The 13,233-nt window shown below is 34.5% G+C and overlaps 1 protein-coding gene across 3 annotated transcripts; it reads right to left on the reverse strand.

The window, feature by feature from the left end:
* Positions 1-8,252: 8,252 nt before the first annotated feature.
* Positions 8,253-12,377, reverse strand: LOC104100380 (uncharacterized). Of its 3 annotated transcripts, none has more exons than XR_011415164.1 (6): positions 11,783-12,377; positions 10,199-10,480; positions 9,992-10,089; positions 9,739-9,801; positions 9,516-9,639; positions 8,253-8,376 (listed from the first exon to the last, which is right to left on the reverse strand). XR_011415164.1 is itself a non-coding variant. In XM_070199412.1 (6 exons), exons 1-3 carry the CDS (start codon positions 12,269-12,271, stop codon positions 10,035-10,037), a joined length of 402 nt encoding a protein of 133 aa, XP_070055513.1. In that variant the 5' UTR covers positions 12,272-12,367; the 3' UTR covers positions 8,253-8,376; positions 9,516-9,639; positions 9,739-9,801; positions 9,992-10,034. The 3 variants fall into 3 exon arrangements, 2 of the variants coding, with proteins under 2 accessions (XP_070055513.1, XP_070055514.1); XM_070199412.1 differs by lacking the exon at positions 10,199-10,480 and having other exon boundaries at positions 11,783-11,870; positions 12,013-12,367; XM_070199413.1 differs by lacking the exons at positions 8,253-8,376; positions 9,516-9,639; positions 9,739-9,801; positions 9,992-10,089 and having other exon boundaries at positions 10,375-10,480; positions 11,783-11,870; positions 12,013-12,368.
* Positions 12,378-13,233: the final 856 nt, after the last annotated feature.

The raw sequence follows: 13,233 nt of genomic DNA on the forward strand, positions 1-13,233 counted from the left end.
GTGCCACAAACCAATCAAGTAAGGGCGGTTTTCATTTGGACTTGGTTTAGGCTTGTTGTCCCTTCTTTGTTTATTTTCTTACAAGCCTTATCTTCGGCACATTCTACTTCTTGATTCATTATTTCAAGGTCTGACATTATTTTAGGATCTGGGCATGATCCGCAAGTATGTCATGTTATTAAAATCTGCATTAACAAAACTGAAAAGAGAATAAGAAAGGTGACAAGATTAATAAAAGAGACATTCATGGATGATGAAACAATGATTTCATTTATTTGAATTTTATATGTAAAAATAAATAGAAGGGTTTACATCAGAAAGTAAGACAGTAAAGTAAAAGAATTCGGATTCACCCTGAAATAACTCGAAATACAGAAAAGATAGCAAGACCGGCTACCAATATTCCCGTATGATAGGGAAAGTTTCAGGTTTGAAGCCCATTTTTAGGTTTCTTTTCTATTGCGACAATGGCTACAATGGCTTTCAGAGCCGGATCAAATTCTTCAATTGCACTTTTGAGGGTCCAATAGTCCTCTGTATCATGTCCCACTGCTACAGAGTGGTATTCACATCTAGCATCAGCTTGGTACGAGGGGGACTCGGGATTTGGCCGATTCGAGACCACTAGCTGTAGCAGACCTAGCCCGATTAGCTTTTGAAACAAACTTGAATATGATTCACCAATAGGGGTGAACTGATTCCTTCTGAGGAGCTCTCTTGGGCGAAGATTGTATTGGGGAACATTTGGTTGGGGATTATATGGAGCTTGGTAGGGACGGGCATTTCTGAGAGGTGGAGCTCAGTTTTGTGTATAATGTTGTGGTCGCGTGTAAGGTTGCGCGTTCATCACTGCATAGAGAGACAGTGCCAAGGCATAAACAATATTTTGATGGGGATAATATTATTGTGAGACCTTAGGAAGTATATATGATTGGTTGAATGACCTGCGGGCCCCCCTCAAGCTCAAAGCCATCATGGCTCCCTCTTCGCTCCTGTTTCTGTTCATCAAACTGCCCGAACCATTTTGAACGGTCTGTGATGTGGCCTTAAAGGCAGCATAACTCAAGATTTGGCCTGTTTTTAAACCATTTTCGACCATTTCTCCAATTTTGATAGGCTCGCCGTACGGATTACCCATAACGGACATCATGTTATGGAAGTAGTCCGCTTCTTTGGCATGTAGGAAGACCATAGCCATTTATGCTTCATCCATTGGAGACTTTACCCTGGCGGATTGCTTGCGCCATTTAACAGCATTCACGGAAACTTTCCGCAGTTTTCTTTTTCAAATTGGACAAAGAGTTCTTTTTTTGTATTTTTTCACTCTTGCTTTCTTTTTTTTTGGTTGTTTTTCGATCTTTGTTTTTCTTTGTTATTTTTGTCACTCCTTTCTTTTTCTTCTCTTTTTTTTTTTACTCAGTTTATTTGATGGCAATGATCGAATCCAATGGGAATTGCCTATATATCATGACGCCGCATGAATCAGATCTTGCGTAGTTCAAAAATATCGGGAACAAAGTACATAAGCTGACTCTTTTTTTTTCTTTGGGAATTTTGGAGTGAAGACTTCTTAAAGGAGAAATAAAACATGTTTTTGGATTTTTATTGATTTTTCTTTGAATTTTTGAAAGAAAGACTTCTAAAGAAGGAAAAAAATATATTTTTGGAATTTGATTTGCAAATTTATTTATTTTTTTCGAATGAAAGACTTCGGAAAAAAAATTATTCTTTAACTTAATGATTTCTTTTTGAATTTTCTAAGGAAAGGATTCTAAGAAGGAATTAAGGAAAGGGAAAATATTTTTGAATTTTTTGAAAATTGGGAGCCGGAACCGATGAGGTTTGCCTACGTATCTCACATCTGGTGAGAATCAGACCCGCATAGTTCGGTTTAAATAAATAATTAAAAAAATAAACTATTTTGAAAATTGTGATTTTACACATTAGAACCCTTTAAAATTTTATTTTAAAAAATGGGTACTTTATGAAATTTTCTCTTTCTCTCTCCCATGTTCAATCAATCTATCCTAAAGCAGGTCAACATTTGAGTAAATCCTATCAAATAATATTACATGTAGTACAGAAAAATGAACATGTTGGTCTAAAAAAATAGTACCTGTCCTAGATGGGCCCGACCCCTATGCCGAGTCCCGCTAAGTCCAATGCACATGATGCAAATAAAGCGTAGCCTACTAGGGATATTCATTGCTGGTGGCTTGTTCTTCTAAGTTTTCAAATCCTAAAGGAGATGGTATCTAGATCTGGCTTACCCGGGTGGACGACCCGAGTCGAGGAGCGTCAAGCGTCACCAGTAGTAGAACAACACTGGCTAGCTAACGGCTCTCCCGCCTAAACATGTGTGATTAAATCCTTCACCAGAAGCTGGTAGGCTAACTGGCTTTATCTCAAGACAGAAATTTTATGATGCTGGTGGGCAAACATAACATAACTACCTATCAGAAGACTCAGAAGGGTGCGGAAGAGGATACAATTTATATCATAGTTCACATAAATATTAAAGCGGTAAATAAGCGACAAATAGCACATTAGGCTCCCAAACACAATAATATCCAAAACATGATAAAATCCAAATAAGAATCAATATACAAAGCTCGAATTCTTATTAATTACTCCCCAGCGGAGTCGCCAGAGCTGTCACACCTCTTTTTTTCCCACAACCCTATTACGAGGTTGAGTTTGAAGAGTTTTTTTCAATTAAAGTGATGCTTTGAAGAAGGGATTATTTATTATTTAGAGTCGCCACTTGAAATTGAGTTTTGGTGTTCCAAGTCACCTTTTATTTGAACCCCCGCATCAAATGAAAGGTTTGAATCCTAATTTATGGTCTATGAAAATAGAAGACTGAGTAAGAAATTCTGTTGACCGAGGAGAAGGTGTAAGGCACCCCTCGAGTCTCGTGGTTCTAGCACAGTCGCTTCTACTGACTAATGTCCGGCTTAAATCAATTCTTGACTATTTTTGTATTTTATTGATTATAACACTTAATTAATTATTAAATTTTATTAATTATTTTGACCTAGATGCGGTATGCACACAAGGTATTTATTTAAAATTGAATGTTAAACCAAGGTACGGGAATGTATACATGATTAAAACCTAACTATTTAAATTTAAAGGTATCAAGACGCGGGAATGCGCACATGATCCTTTTATTATTTAAGCATATCAATCCAAGGTTCGGGTATGAACACATAGGCTAATATTTAAAGTGTGTCTAAAGATTTTCTATCATATTCAGAGTATTCATTTATTTTTGTCTCTTTCAGATTCGAGATATTTATTTTTATAATTTATTATTATTAAAATTGTTTTGCCAAAGTTGAACGAATGCGTCTTGGTTTTAATTTTGAAAATCGTAACTATATCACGCGAACATGTACATGGTCACGATAATTAAATAAGTCGCGCATGCTGGCGAAATTGAATTATTCTTTCTCTAATTTTGGAATCAATATGAGGCCGCAGAGTTATGGATAAAAGTTGTTGCAGAGGAAATGATGTAATCTAGTCATTAGGCTAATTAGATCAAATGCTTCTTAAAGCTGTCATGCCCCATTGACTATCAAAAATCATCTCAAAACAAAAGCTTCTGTCAACTCCACAGTACTATCGTGACCTGATTGTTATCAATCACTTTAATGTAAACCCAAATTACAAGTTCTAATTAAAACTCCCACTGCCCGGTTAATTTACCAGCAATACTTATGAATCAAACTTAAATAAGAATTGATAACAAATTAATCTAAAACGGTATTAAGCAACAAACTAGCCAACAATAAACCAAGGTATTTATTACTCACAAATGAAAAATATGGCATAACATGGAATAAGTACTAAATCTAGTAAATAAAAATAAAATGAATCGTTATTGAATCACCCATTTAATATGCTAATTCAAGATGATAACCGTATATACATATATAAAGACAAAAGAAATAAAACTATGTTAAAGCCAAAAACGCATGAAGACAAAGAAAGTGCCAAGAACTTTTGCATTAATTAAAAATGGGATAAGAATTGAACCTCAATAGCATTGATGCAAAGTATATAAAAGCTTCCCACGGACTAAGAGCCTCAAGCGTAACCTTAACTAGACTTCACCAACAACTCGAACGGAACTAGCGACCAACGTCCAGAGCATTAACTGAACTCGATCCCAAAAATAATATTGTGCATGGCTGGTTTCTCGCAGTATTGTTGCTGCATTTTTTTTTTGTGCATCAGTTACAGCTGATTTTTGGTGGTTGTTTGGAGCTGAAATTTAGGTGGTGTTCATGGCTAGAATCTGAATTTCTTCTCTGGAAGCTTGAAGAACAAGAGAAGAGCATTTTTCTTTGCGTTCCTTTTCTTTGACTCCGTTTTTATTTCTTTGCTTCAGATTCCTCCCGTTTGCTCTTTCTTTTTGTGTATATTTATAGATGAATGGAGATTATCCTTAAAAGAGTGAGTTGTTGGTTAGATGTGTTTATGTGATATCGTGTGTGAGTGACGTGAAAGGTGGAGCAACGTGGGGGTAATTGTGTGCAAATGGTCATGTGCAGGTGAAAAGAAAAATGGGAACTGCTTTTGTGTACTTAGTCAGCATGATTCTTAGGAAATCAAATATTGCAATTGTGGGCAATTCTTGTCTCGTTCTGTGAGGTATCAAAAATAAAAGAAATCATATAATTAATAAAAAAAATACTAAGAAAAGTATTAAAATCACTAGCTCTCTTATTAAAAATCTAATTAAAAGAAACTATATATATATATATATATATATATTATTCCTTAAGAATGTGAATATTTTTGTAGTTTTTTTTTTAAATTCTTTAAATTTTCTTTTTTTCAAATAAAACCTATTAAGAGTAAGATAAAAGTTTAAAATATCAAGATTAGACCTAAAAGATATATTTACACTAAAATAGTATAAAATTTGGGTGCGGTCAAAAATTAGGTGTTCACAACTAGCATATCCCAAAATTCGGTGTCACAAGTGCATGAGCATTTACTAAGGAGTACAATAATAATACAACATCTGTTCGGAATGTGAATAAGATAGGATAAAGTAAATAATACGACGGAGACTTTGTGGGTTGCGATACTTATCCTAGAATGCAGCTCACCATAAAATCTCCTCAGCAGCTGCACCTACGCGTCAAGATGACCGCCAATTGAACATGTCAGATCCTGCAATGCAGAAGTGTAGCATGAGTACTTAAATCAATGCGTACCAGCAAGTATCAAGTCTATCCCGGAGAAGTAATAACGAGGGTCGACATCGACACTTACTAGAGGTCCAATAAAGCAATATAATAAATCATAAGCAGATATGAAGCACAACAACAATAATGGGGTAATACTGTAGATTACATAATCTTTCAAATTTTTTTTTTTAAAGATATAAATTTCTCAATCTCGTACTCTATCTCAATAGCTCATATGTATCAAGTTCCAGTATCAAACGGATAAGGAATACCATAAAAAATGCCATGCATCAATTTAAGGATAATCTCGTGAATATTCGGACGGGTAGCGATATAACGCACGATTATACCGAGGTTGTATGGCTCGATCCAGAATAATGTGTACACTGCCGAAGGTCAACCTGCACGAACCATGTATGCATCTATTATACTGCCAAGGCATTCGGCCCGCTCCACAAGAAAGGAACTTACCGAATTACGAGACACGTGCTTCCAATATTGTACATGAGCATAAGGTGAATATAACCTTTACCATTTTTCAATTAATTTGCCAACAACTCAAGGTGATAAGGCTCGGCCTAATAGATATATATATATATATATATATATATATATATATATATATATATATATTTCTAAATTAATTTCAATTATGAATTCAATTAATTAAGCCAGTGAAATGAGTTCAAATATTATATGATAAAGTTCTAAGTCTACCCGGACATAAATATGCTTTAGTTACGTACGGATTCTCATTACCTCGTGCATACGTAACACCCACAACTAGTAACATATAACAATTATATCACCTAGGGGGTAGTTTCCCCTTCACAAGATTAGACATGAGACTTACCTCGCTCTCAAGTTCCATAACCGGCTCCAATGCCTCTCTAACATCTCAACTCAAAGCCAAATATTCTGAAACTAGTCAAACAATGTGCAAATCAATCAAAATATACTCCAATGCTTACAATTTAACAATCTATAATGATTCCCAACTCCGTTCGAAAAGTCAACCCTCAGGCCCATGTGCCCGAATTCCGAAAATTTTTGAATATAAACATTACTTATAACATTACTAACTCAAATATGTAATTATTCCTAATTCCATTTTCAAAATCGTGGTCAAATTCAAAATTATCAAATTCTAGGTTTCCTATAAAAGTCTAGCAATTTTCATAAATATTTATCCTTAAATCCACATATAAACCATATATTTAGCTTACAACAAGTGAAAAATTACTTACCTTGTGTTGCATGATGAAAATCTCTTCAAAATAGCTCCCCTAATTCGGCCACCCAAGAAAAAAAATGAGAGAAATGAGAACTAAGTCTCAATTTAAAAGCACCACTGCCCAGCGACTTTCGCACCAGCAGACCCATAGTCGCACCTGCGAAAATTTTAATCGCAGGTGAGGTTCTCAATGAGCCCAGTCAAGTCCGCTTTTGCGGACAAAAATCCGCTCCTGCGGTCACGCTTTTGCGGAGCACTGACCGCCACTACAGTCCAATACCAAAGGCCCATATTCTGCATCTGCGGTGCCTTCTCTGCTTCTGCGGATGCGCATCAAGCTCCGCTCCTGCGCCCCTTCCCCTGGCTGGCCTTCTTCGCTCCTGCGACGATCTCCCTCGCACCTGCGACCAATCTCACCGCAAGTGTGATGACATCAGACTTCAGCAGTCTTCAGTATTCCCTCAAATCCAAATTTCAATCCGATTTCAATCCGTTTCAAACAGATGGCCCCCGGACCCCATCCAAACATACCAACACATCCTAAAATATGATACAGACTTAGTCAAAGCCTCAAACCACGCCAAATAACATCAAAACTATGAATCGACGATTGAACCTTTCTTTAATCTTTCAAATATTTAAACTTCGACGAACTTGTTCGATTCATAGTTAAACATTCCAGAATGACGCCAAACTTTACGTGCAAGTCATAAATCATGATACGAACCTATTTCAAGGCTCAAAACCCCAAACGGACATTGATAACATCAAATTCTATCTCAAACTAAACTTAGGAAATTCTAAAACCTTCAAAATACCAACTTTCCACAGTAAGCGCTGAAATACTCCCGGGCGACCCGATACTCAACCCGAACATACGCCCAAGTCCAGAATCATCATACGAACCTATTGGAGCCTTTAAATCTCAATTCCGAGATTGTTTACTCAAAAGTCAAACCTTAGTCAACTCTTCCAACTTAAAGCTTCTGAAATGAGAATTTTCCATCCGAATCAATTGTGAACTTCCCAGAATTTAATTTCCGACTATGCGTTTAAGTCATAATACATAAAGTGAAGCTACCCAAGGCCTCAAACTTCCGAACGATATACTAGAGCTCAAAACGACCGGTTGGGTCGTTACAGTAGGACTTATACCTGATAGGCCACACTTTTGAAGAGTAGCATCTAAAGCAACACTTGAAAAGTGTGGCCTTAGGGAAAAGGTTACGCTCATTTAGGCCACCCCTGGAAAACGTTGCTTAAAATTGAAATGTGTAGCCTTTGATCAAATGCCACACTTTTTGATAGTTTAGGCCACACTTTATCGGGGTGGCTAAAGGCCTAAAATGGTGTACTGCTCCTTTTATAAATAGATATAAATTAAACTCTAATCTTTTGGATTTTTGTCCTGAAAAAGTGAAACATGTCCGGTTATGCCACTTGGTTTAATGCGGTAGTTTTCAAATCTTTTGGAGATTGTCCTAAAAAGGTGTCACTTGCCTTTTTGTGATTATGCCACTTGGCTTAATGTGGTAATTTTGCCTATTCTTTTATGTGGTGGCTTTGCCTCTCCTTTTATATATAGACTAGATGGCTTTTGCCCGTGTATAGCACGGGCCCAATACTGTAGAATATGGAATTACTATTTGTGATTAATTTATTTTGATATGAAATTGCATAGAAGAGACAAAAATTGAGACATCATTGAAAAGTGACACAATATTCACATTCATGAGAATGCAATATATATATATATATATATATATATATATATATAAACATATAGTCATTTATATATCGATAAAAAGAGATGCATTTTACTTCGAAAGTGGCATAACTTTTACATCCATGAGAGTATCTATATTCACAAAAGGTGATTCTTTTTTCATACTGTAATTGTTCTTCTTCTTTGTAGTGCAACAAAAGTACTGACATCTGCAAAATCACAGAAAAAAACTAAGTTTCAGTACCTATATAACATAATAAAATAAGTTTTAGAGTAATATCAATGCAATCGATATTTTTAGTGTGGAATGATGCCTCCCTACAAGATTAATACAAGTAGGCCTTCTGTTATTGATCAATCAATCCTTAATGATACAATATTCTAAGGCAAAGCACGTCAATTTTCATTAAAGAACAAATTCTTTTAATAAAAGGATGATGAAACACACACACACAAAAAAAAAAAAAAAACAGCAAAATTTAGAAAGACATCATCTTATAGGCCTATTAATTAATCCCAATTGTTATGCAAATCACATCCTAATTCAACTGGTAGACTGTAGATAAATTCCATCTTCACGTATATCCTAAACGCAAAACTTGTCTTGACATAACTTAGCAACATTATCAAAGTTAAACAACTGAAAAACTCCATGCTTTGGCCCTAAACTTATGTTGCATACAATTGTATTATCCCCTTCGATAACTATGGGAAAAGTAATTATTTATTCATCTTTTTGTGGAATTGGATGGTTTCCAAGATCTTTCCCTCCTACGGAATATTTCGTTTGAACCAAATTCGGAGTTTGATTGTATATAAGAATATTATAATCAAACAATGTTACTGAAGAAACATGCAATGAAAAAGAACTTAGTACTAAGCAAAATATGAAGAGGTGAAGAGGTGATATAATAATGAGGAAGACATGGTGATTTTTTCTTAAATAATTCTGTATTAACATGTTAATAAACCATGGAGAATGAGTTAATTGAGTAGGGAGATGTGGTAGTATCATAAACAGATAGTAAATAGGTAAACTAATCTAATATCACACCAGTAAAAGATTAGCTTTAACCGCAGGCAGAAAGCAGCAACATAACTGTGGCTTTAACCGCATCCAAAAATGGCAGCAAAATACCTTCAAATGCATCCCAAAACAGTAGCAAAATGTGGCTTCAACTAAGAGAGCAAGTGAAATTAAGTAAATATGTTGTATTGCTAGAACGTTCCACGAGAAAATTAAACAGTGCTAAGAGGTGCAAGAACAAGTGTATGTAGGAATTACACATGTGTTGAGATATTTTTTAGAACTATCATATTAATTCAAATAGTAATATGAAATATGTACCTTGACATGGTAGATGCCATAAATTTCTTCTCAGCTGAGGCTTAACATTTTCTCGGCAGGTTTATCAGAAATAATGGTTGTTGCAAAACCACTATAGTCTCTAACAGTGACTTCAAATTGACATCTGTTATAATGTAGAGCAAATATTTGGTTAGATGAATAAAAACAAAATAACTGTAAACTCTAAATAGTCATATATAGAAGAATCTAGTAGTATTTATACCTTAGAATTAGATGAGTGGATCGTTGACAATTTGTACAATTAATTGTCCTCCGAGAGAAAGATCTAGTGAACAATTGCTTACAGTCAGAACAAGTTAGCACACGAAAGCGTTGGTTCTCATTTGACATAGAAAGTTCAGCCTCGACATAAAATACTTGTCCCTATATAATTCAAGAATGCCACGTATTTCTTTTTTGTGACTACTAAAAATAATTAAATTTCGGTAGAATAATATAATTTATGTAGTTCTTACTTGAGGTTGCGCTTGGATATTGGAAATAGCTATGATTTCATCCTCAAAGGGAACCACCATACTTGTACGCATTAAGCATTGGTTCAATTGTTTTGGCCCTACAAGAAAGTTAAAATCTAAAACATTTGCTCTTGCATATATTAATGCACTATATCAACAATATGTTTCTACAGATGCATAATTCACAAAGAAATACATGCATAATACCATGACTTCAACTCAACAGCTTGTGGGTAAGGAGGATTGAATTGGATTGTTGTACTAAATATGTTTGACAGTCCACTGAATTTGTTCGACGATCCTACATGCATTCAAATCTTAAGATTTGATTTCACTGTTTGATATTTGAAAAGGAAAGAGGTAAAATCATGTATGTACTAATACCTGATGATGATCTGCCTATTTTTCTAGCAAGAATAACCAGGTATTCATTCAGTTGTTTCAAAAGTTTATTCCCATAAAGATCAATGAATTTTGTTGTTTTTTTTCCTATAAAAAATGAATAGAAGATGTTCAAATAATATATTGGAGTAACAAAAACTAATAGCTAAGTTGACAACTTGGACTGTAAAATAAACCTCAAATGTAAGACATTCTTTATTATTTATAAGGTAATGTAAATTCAGAAGTTTCAAACACGAAGACACAAAAACCGAAAAAGTAAAATACCTGCCATGTAAATAAAACCTCCCAAACATTTATGTTGCAAAAAACAAAAGAAGTCCAATGTTTAGGGAAACAAAGAACGAAATATTTTACTTTGCAATCACAGAAATCAAGCATCCAAGCTACATCACATATACCTGATGCTTAGGAGTTCAATATGAAACAGTGAACAATAACAAATATCTAGTTCAGCCAAAAAAAGGATGTCCACATACAATGGAAAATGACAGAGAGTCAAAGTTCACTTAACATTTCTGCAATGTTTGGAAAATTGCAAAGGTTGGAAAGAATTGGTCTTTTGAATCGGTTAGCGTCCAAGTCGAAAATCTTTTGTTTTCATAACAAGCCAATCTCCTTTTTATGACACTGTAGATTTTTGTATTGTACTTAAAACTAATTCAAATAACTTAAAAGCCAGTTTTATTCTGACCAAAATGTTCCCTTAATATATCATCGAGGCAACAAATTCTGTTGATCTCAAGGAACGAACTAAGCCATTCACACATCTATTGGCTATTGTATTACATCAAAAATACATATAAGGCTACTCATTTTCAATAAAAGGAATCCCTGCTTCCCTAAGAAAAACTTTGGTACTATGAAAATATATGATGGAAGTTACACCTTCAATCTGGTTAAGGTAATGCACAAAGTCACAACCTAATGGCTAAGACGTTCTTTTTCACACATTGCATTTTCCAGAATCTTAATAAAGCCACTATACTGAGTTTTAGCCTGAAGCTTTCATTTCTATGTGTGCTTTATTTAGCAAGAACCATATTACAAGGGTGCGAGTGGTTCACCCTCTTACCACTCAGCAATACTACACTATGGAAGTACAATCTCAAACTAAAATACTGCAAATGGTTAAAAAATTAAAATTCTGAATTAATATCATATATATGATTTCAAATTAGACAATATATAGGCATTGCTAGACGATGTAGAAAAGACAAAACAACATCATAGTTGAATTATGTGCAATCTTATTTTGCCACAAAAAGATAAAACCAGCAACTACAGCCGAAAAGAAAGAGGTTGTTGATGAGGAGGAGGAGGAAGTGAAGGAAGATAAGGAACAACAAAAGAAACAGAGGAAAGGAATAGGAGGAGGTATATCCTTACTTCTTATCCATAATGATAAATTCTTGAATTCTTCTTCCATTTGCAGTATATGTTGAAGGGCCGCCATTAATCATAATAGCAAGGACATCTTGCGTTAAACCAAAAAAAGAAACAACAAATAAGTTAATACATTATGAAAATCATTGTGTCATAATAATGAAAAGATTTTTGAGAAGGTATAATAAATGGACTGTATATGCACAAATATAGATAATTAAATCTTTAAATACCAAATTTAGATTCTTTGGGTTGATACTCGAAAGTGTCAAACGCAGTGATAGTTAGTCGCGTTGACAGAGGTAATGGATCCTCAGGAGGAGTGACCTTTTCAATTGGCTCAACAATAGTGCTTCTATCAATTGTCCAAGTGAATTTGTTAAGTGGATTTCCATATAAATAAGATGACTCCTTCACTTGTGCAACTGACACCAAGTAGGTGTGGAAAGGATCAAATAGATCTTCAAAATACGTTATATCAACATTGAACATAATGACCTAAACTTGATTTTTCCGTAAGAAAATAAGATACAATTAGATTATAATCATATTCAAAGAAATTGGGGGAAATTATACCAGCAAAATATACCAAATTTGTATATGAGCAACCTCTAATATATGAGCAAAAGATGGATTAATTCAATTATTGTAGGCAAAGTTGTGAATTTAAAAAAGAATACCTCTTCATCCTGTAGAGTCACGAGTTGATAATTTTTTTTTTCTCTTTGTTGTCTTTGGGACGACCTTTATCAATTACTTGGATCTTACAGGTACATTCTTCTGTTTTGGGAGTGATCATGTTATTAGTTAAACTTTAACCCATAGTGGAATTAATCTTCAATTACAACATATTAATATTAGTGTAACAGTGTACATTAACAATAAAAATAGACAAAGTTTAATATAAATGAAAGAATAAAGAAAAAATCAAGTTATAATTAGATTTACCATAAGAAATTATAGCGTACGGTCAAGAAAAAGCTTTTTTAATTGTAACGACCCGACCGGTCATTTTGTGCTCTAGTACATCTTTCGGTGGTTTGAGTCCTTGGGTAGCTTCACTTCAGGTATTATGACTTGTACGTGTGGTCGGAATAGAATTTCGGAAAGTTCGGGATTGATTTGGAAAGAAAATTCTAATTTCTAAAGCTTTAAGTTGAAAGAATTGACTATGGTGAATATTTGAGTAAACGACCTTGGAAACGGGATTTGAAGGTTCCAATAGGTTCGTATGATGAATTCGGACTTGGGCGTATGTTCGGGTTGAATATCAGATCACCCGAGAGCATTTCGACGTTTATAATGGAAAGTTAACATTATGAAATTTTAAGAATTTCATAAGTTTGGTTTGAAGTGGATTTTTGTGTTATCAATTTCCGTTTGGGGTAGCTTCGTTATATCAATTATGACTTGTGTGCAAAATTTGAGGTTAATCGGGCCTGATTTGATAGGTT

This window comes from Nicotiana tomentosiformis, chromosome 3 (genome assembly GCF_000390325.3).
Source record: "Nicotiana tomentosiformis chromosome 3, ASM39032v3, whole genome shotgun sequence".
Classification (NCBI taxonomy): domain Eukaryota; kingdom Viridiplantae; phylum Streptophyta; class Magnoliopsida; order Solanales; family Solanaceae; genus Nicotiana; species Nicotiana tomentosiformis.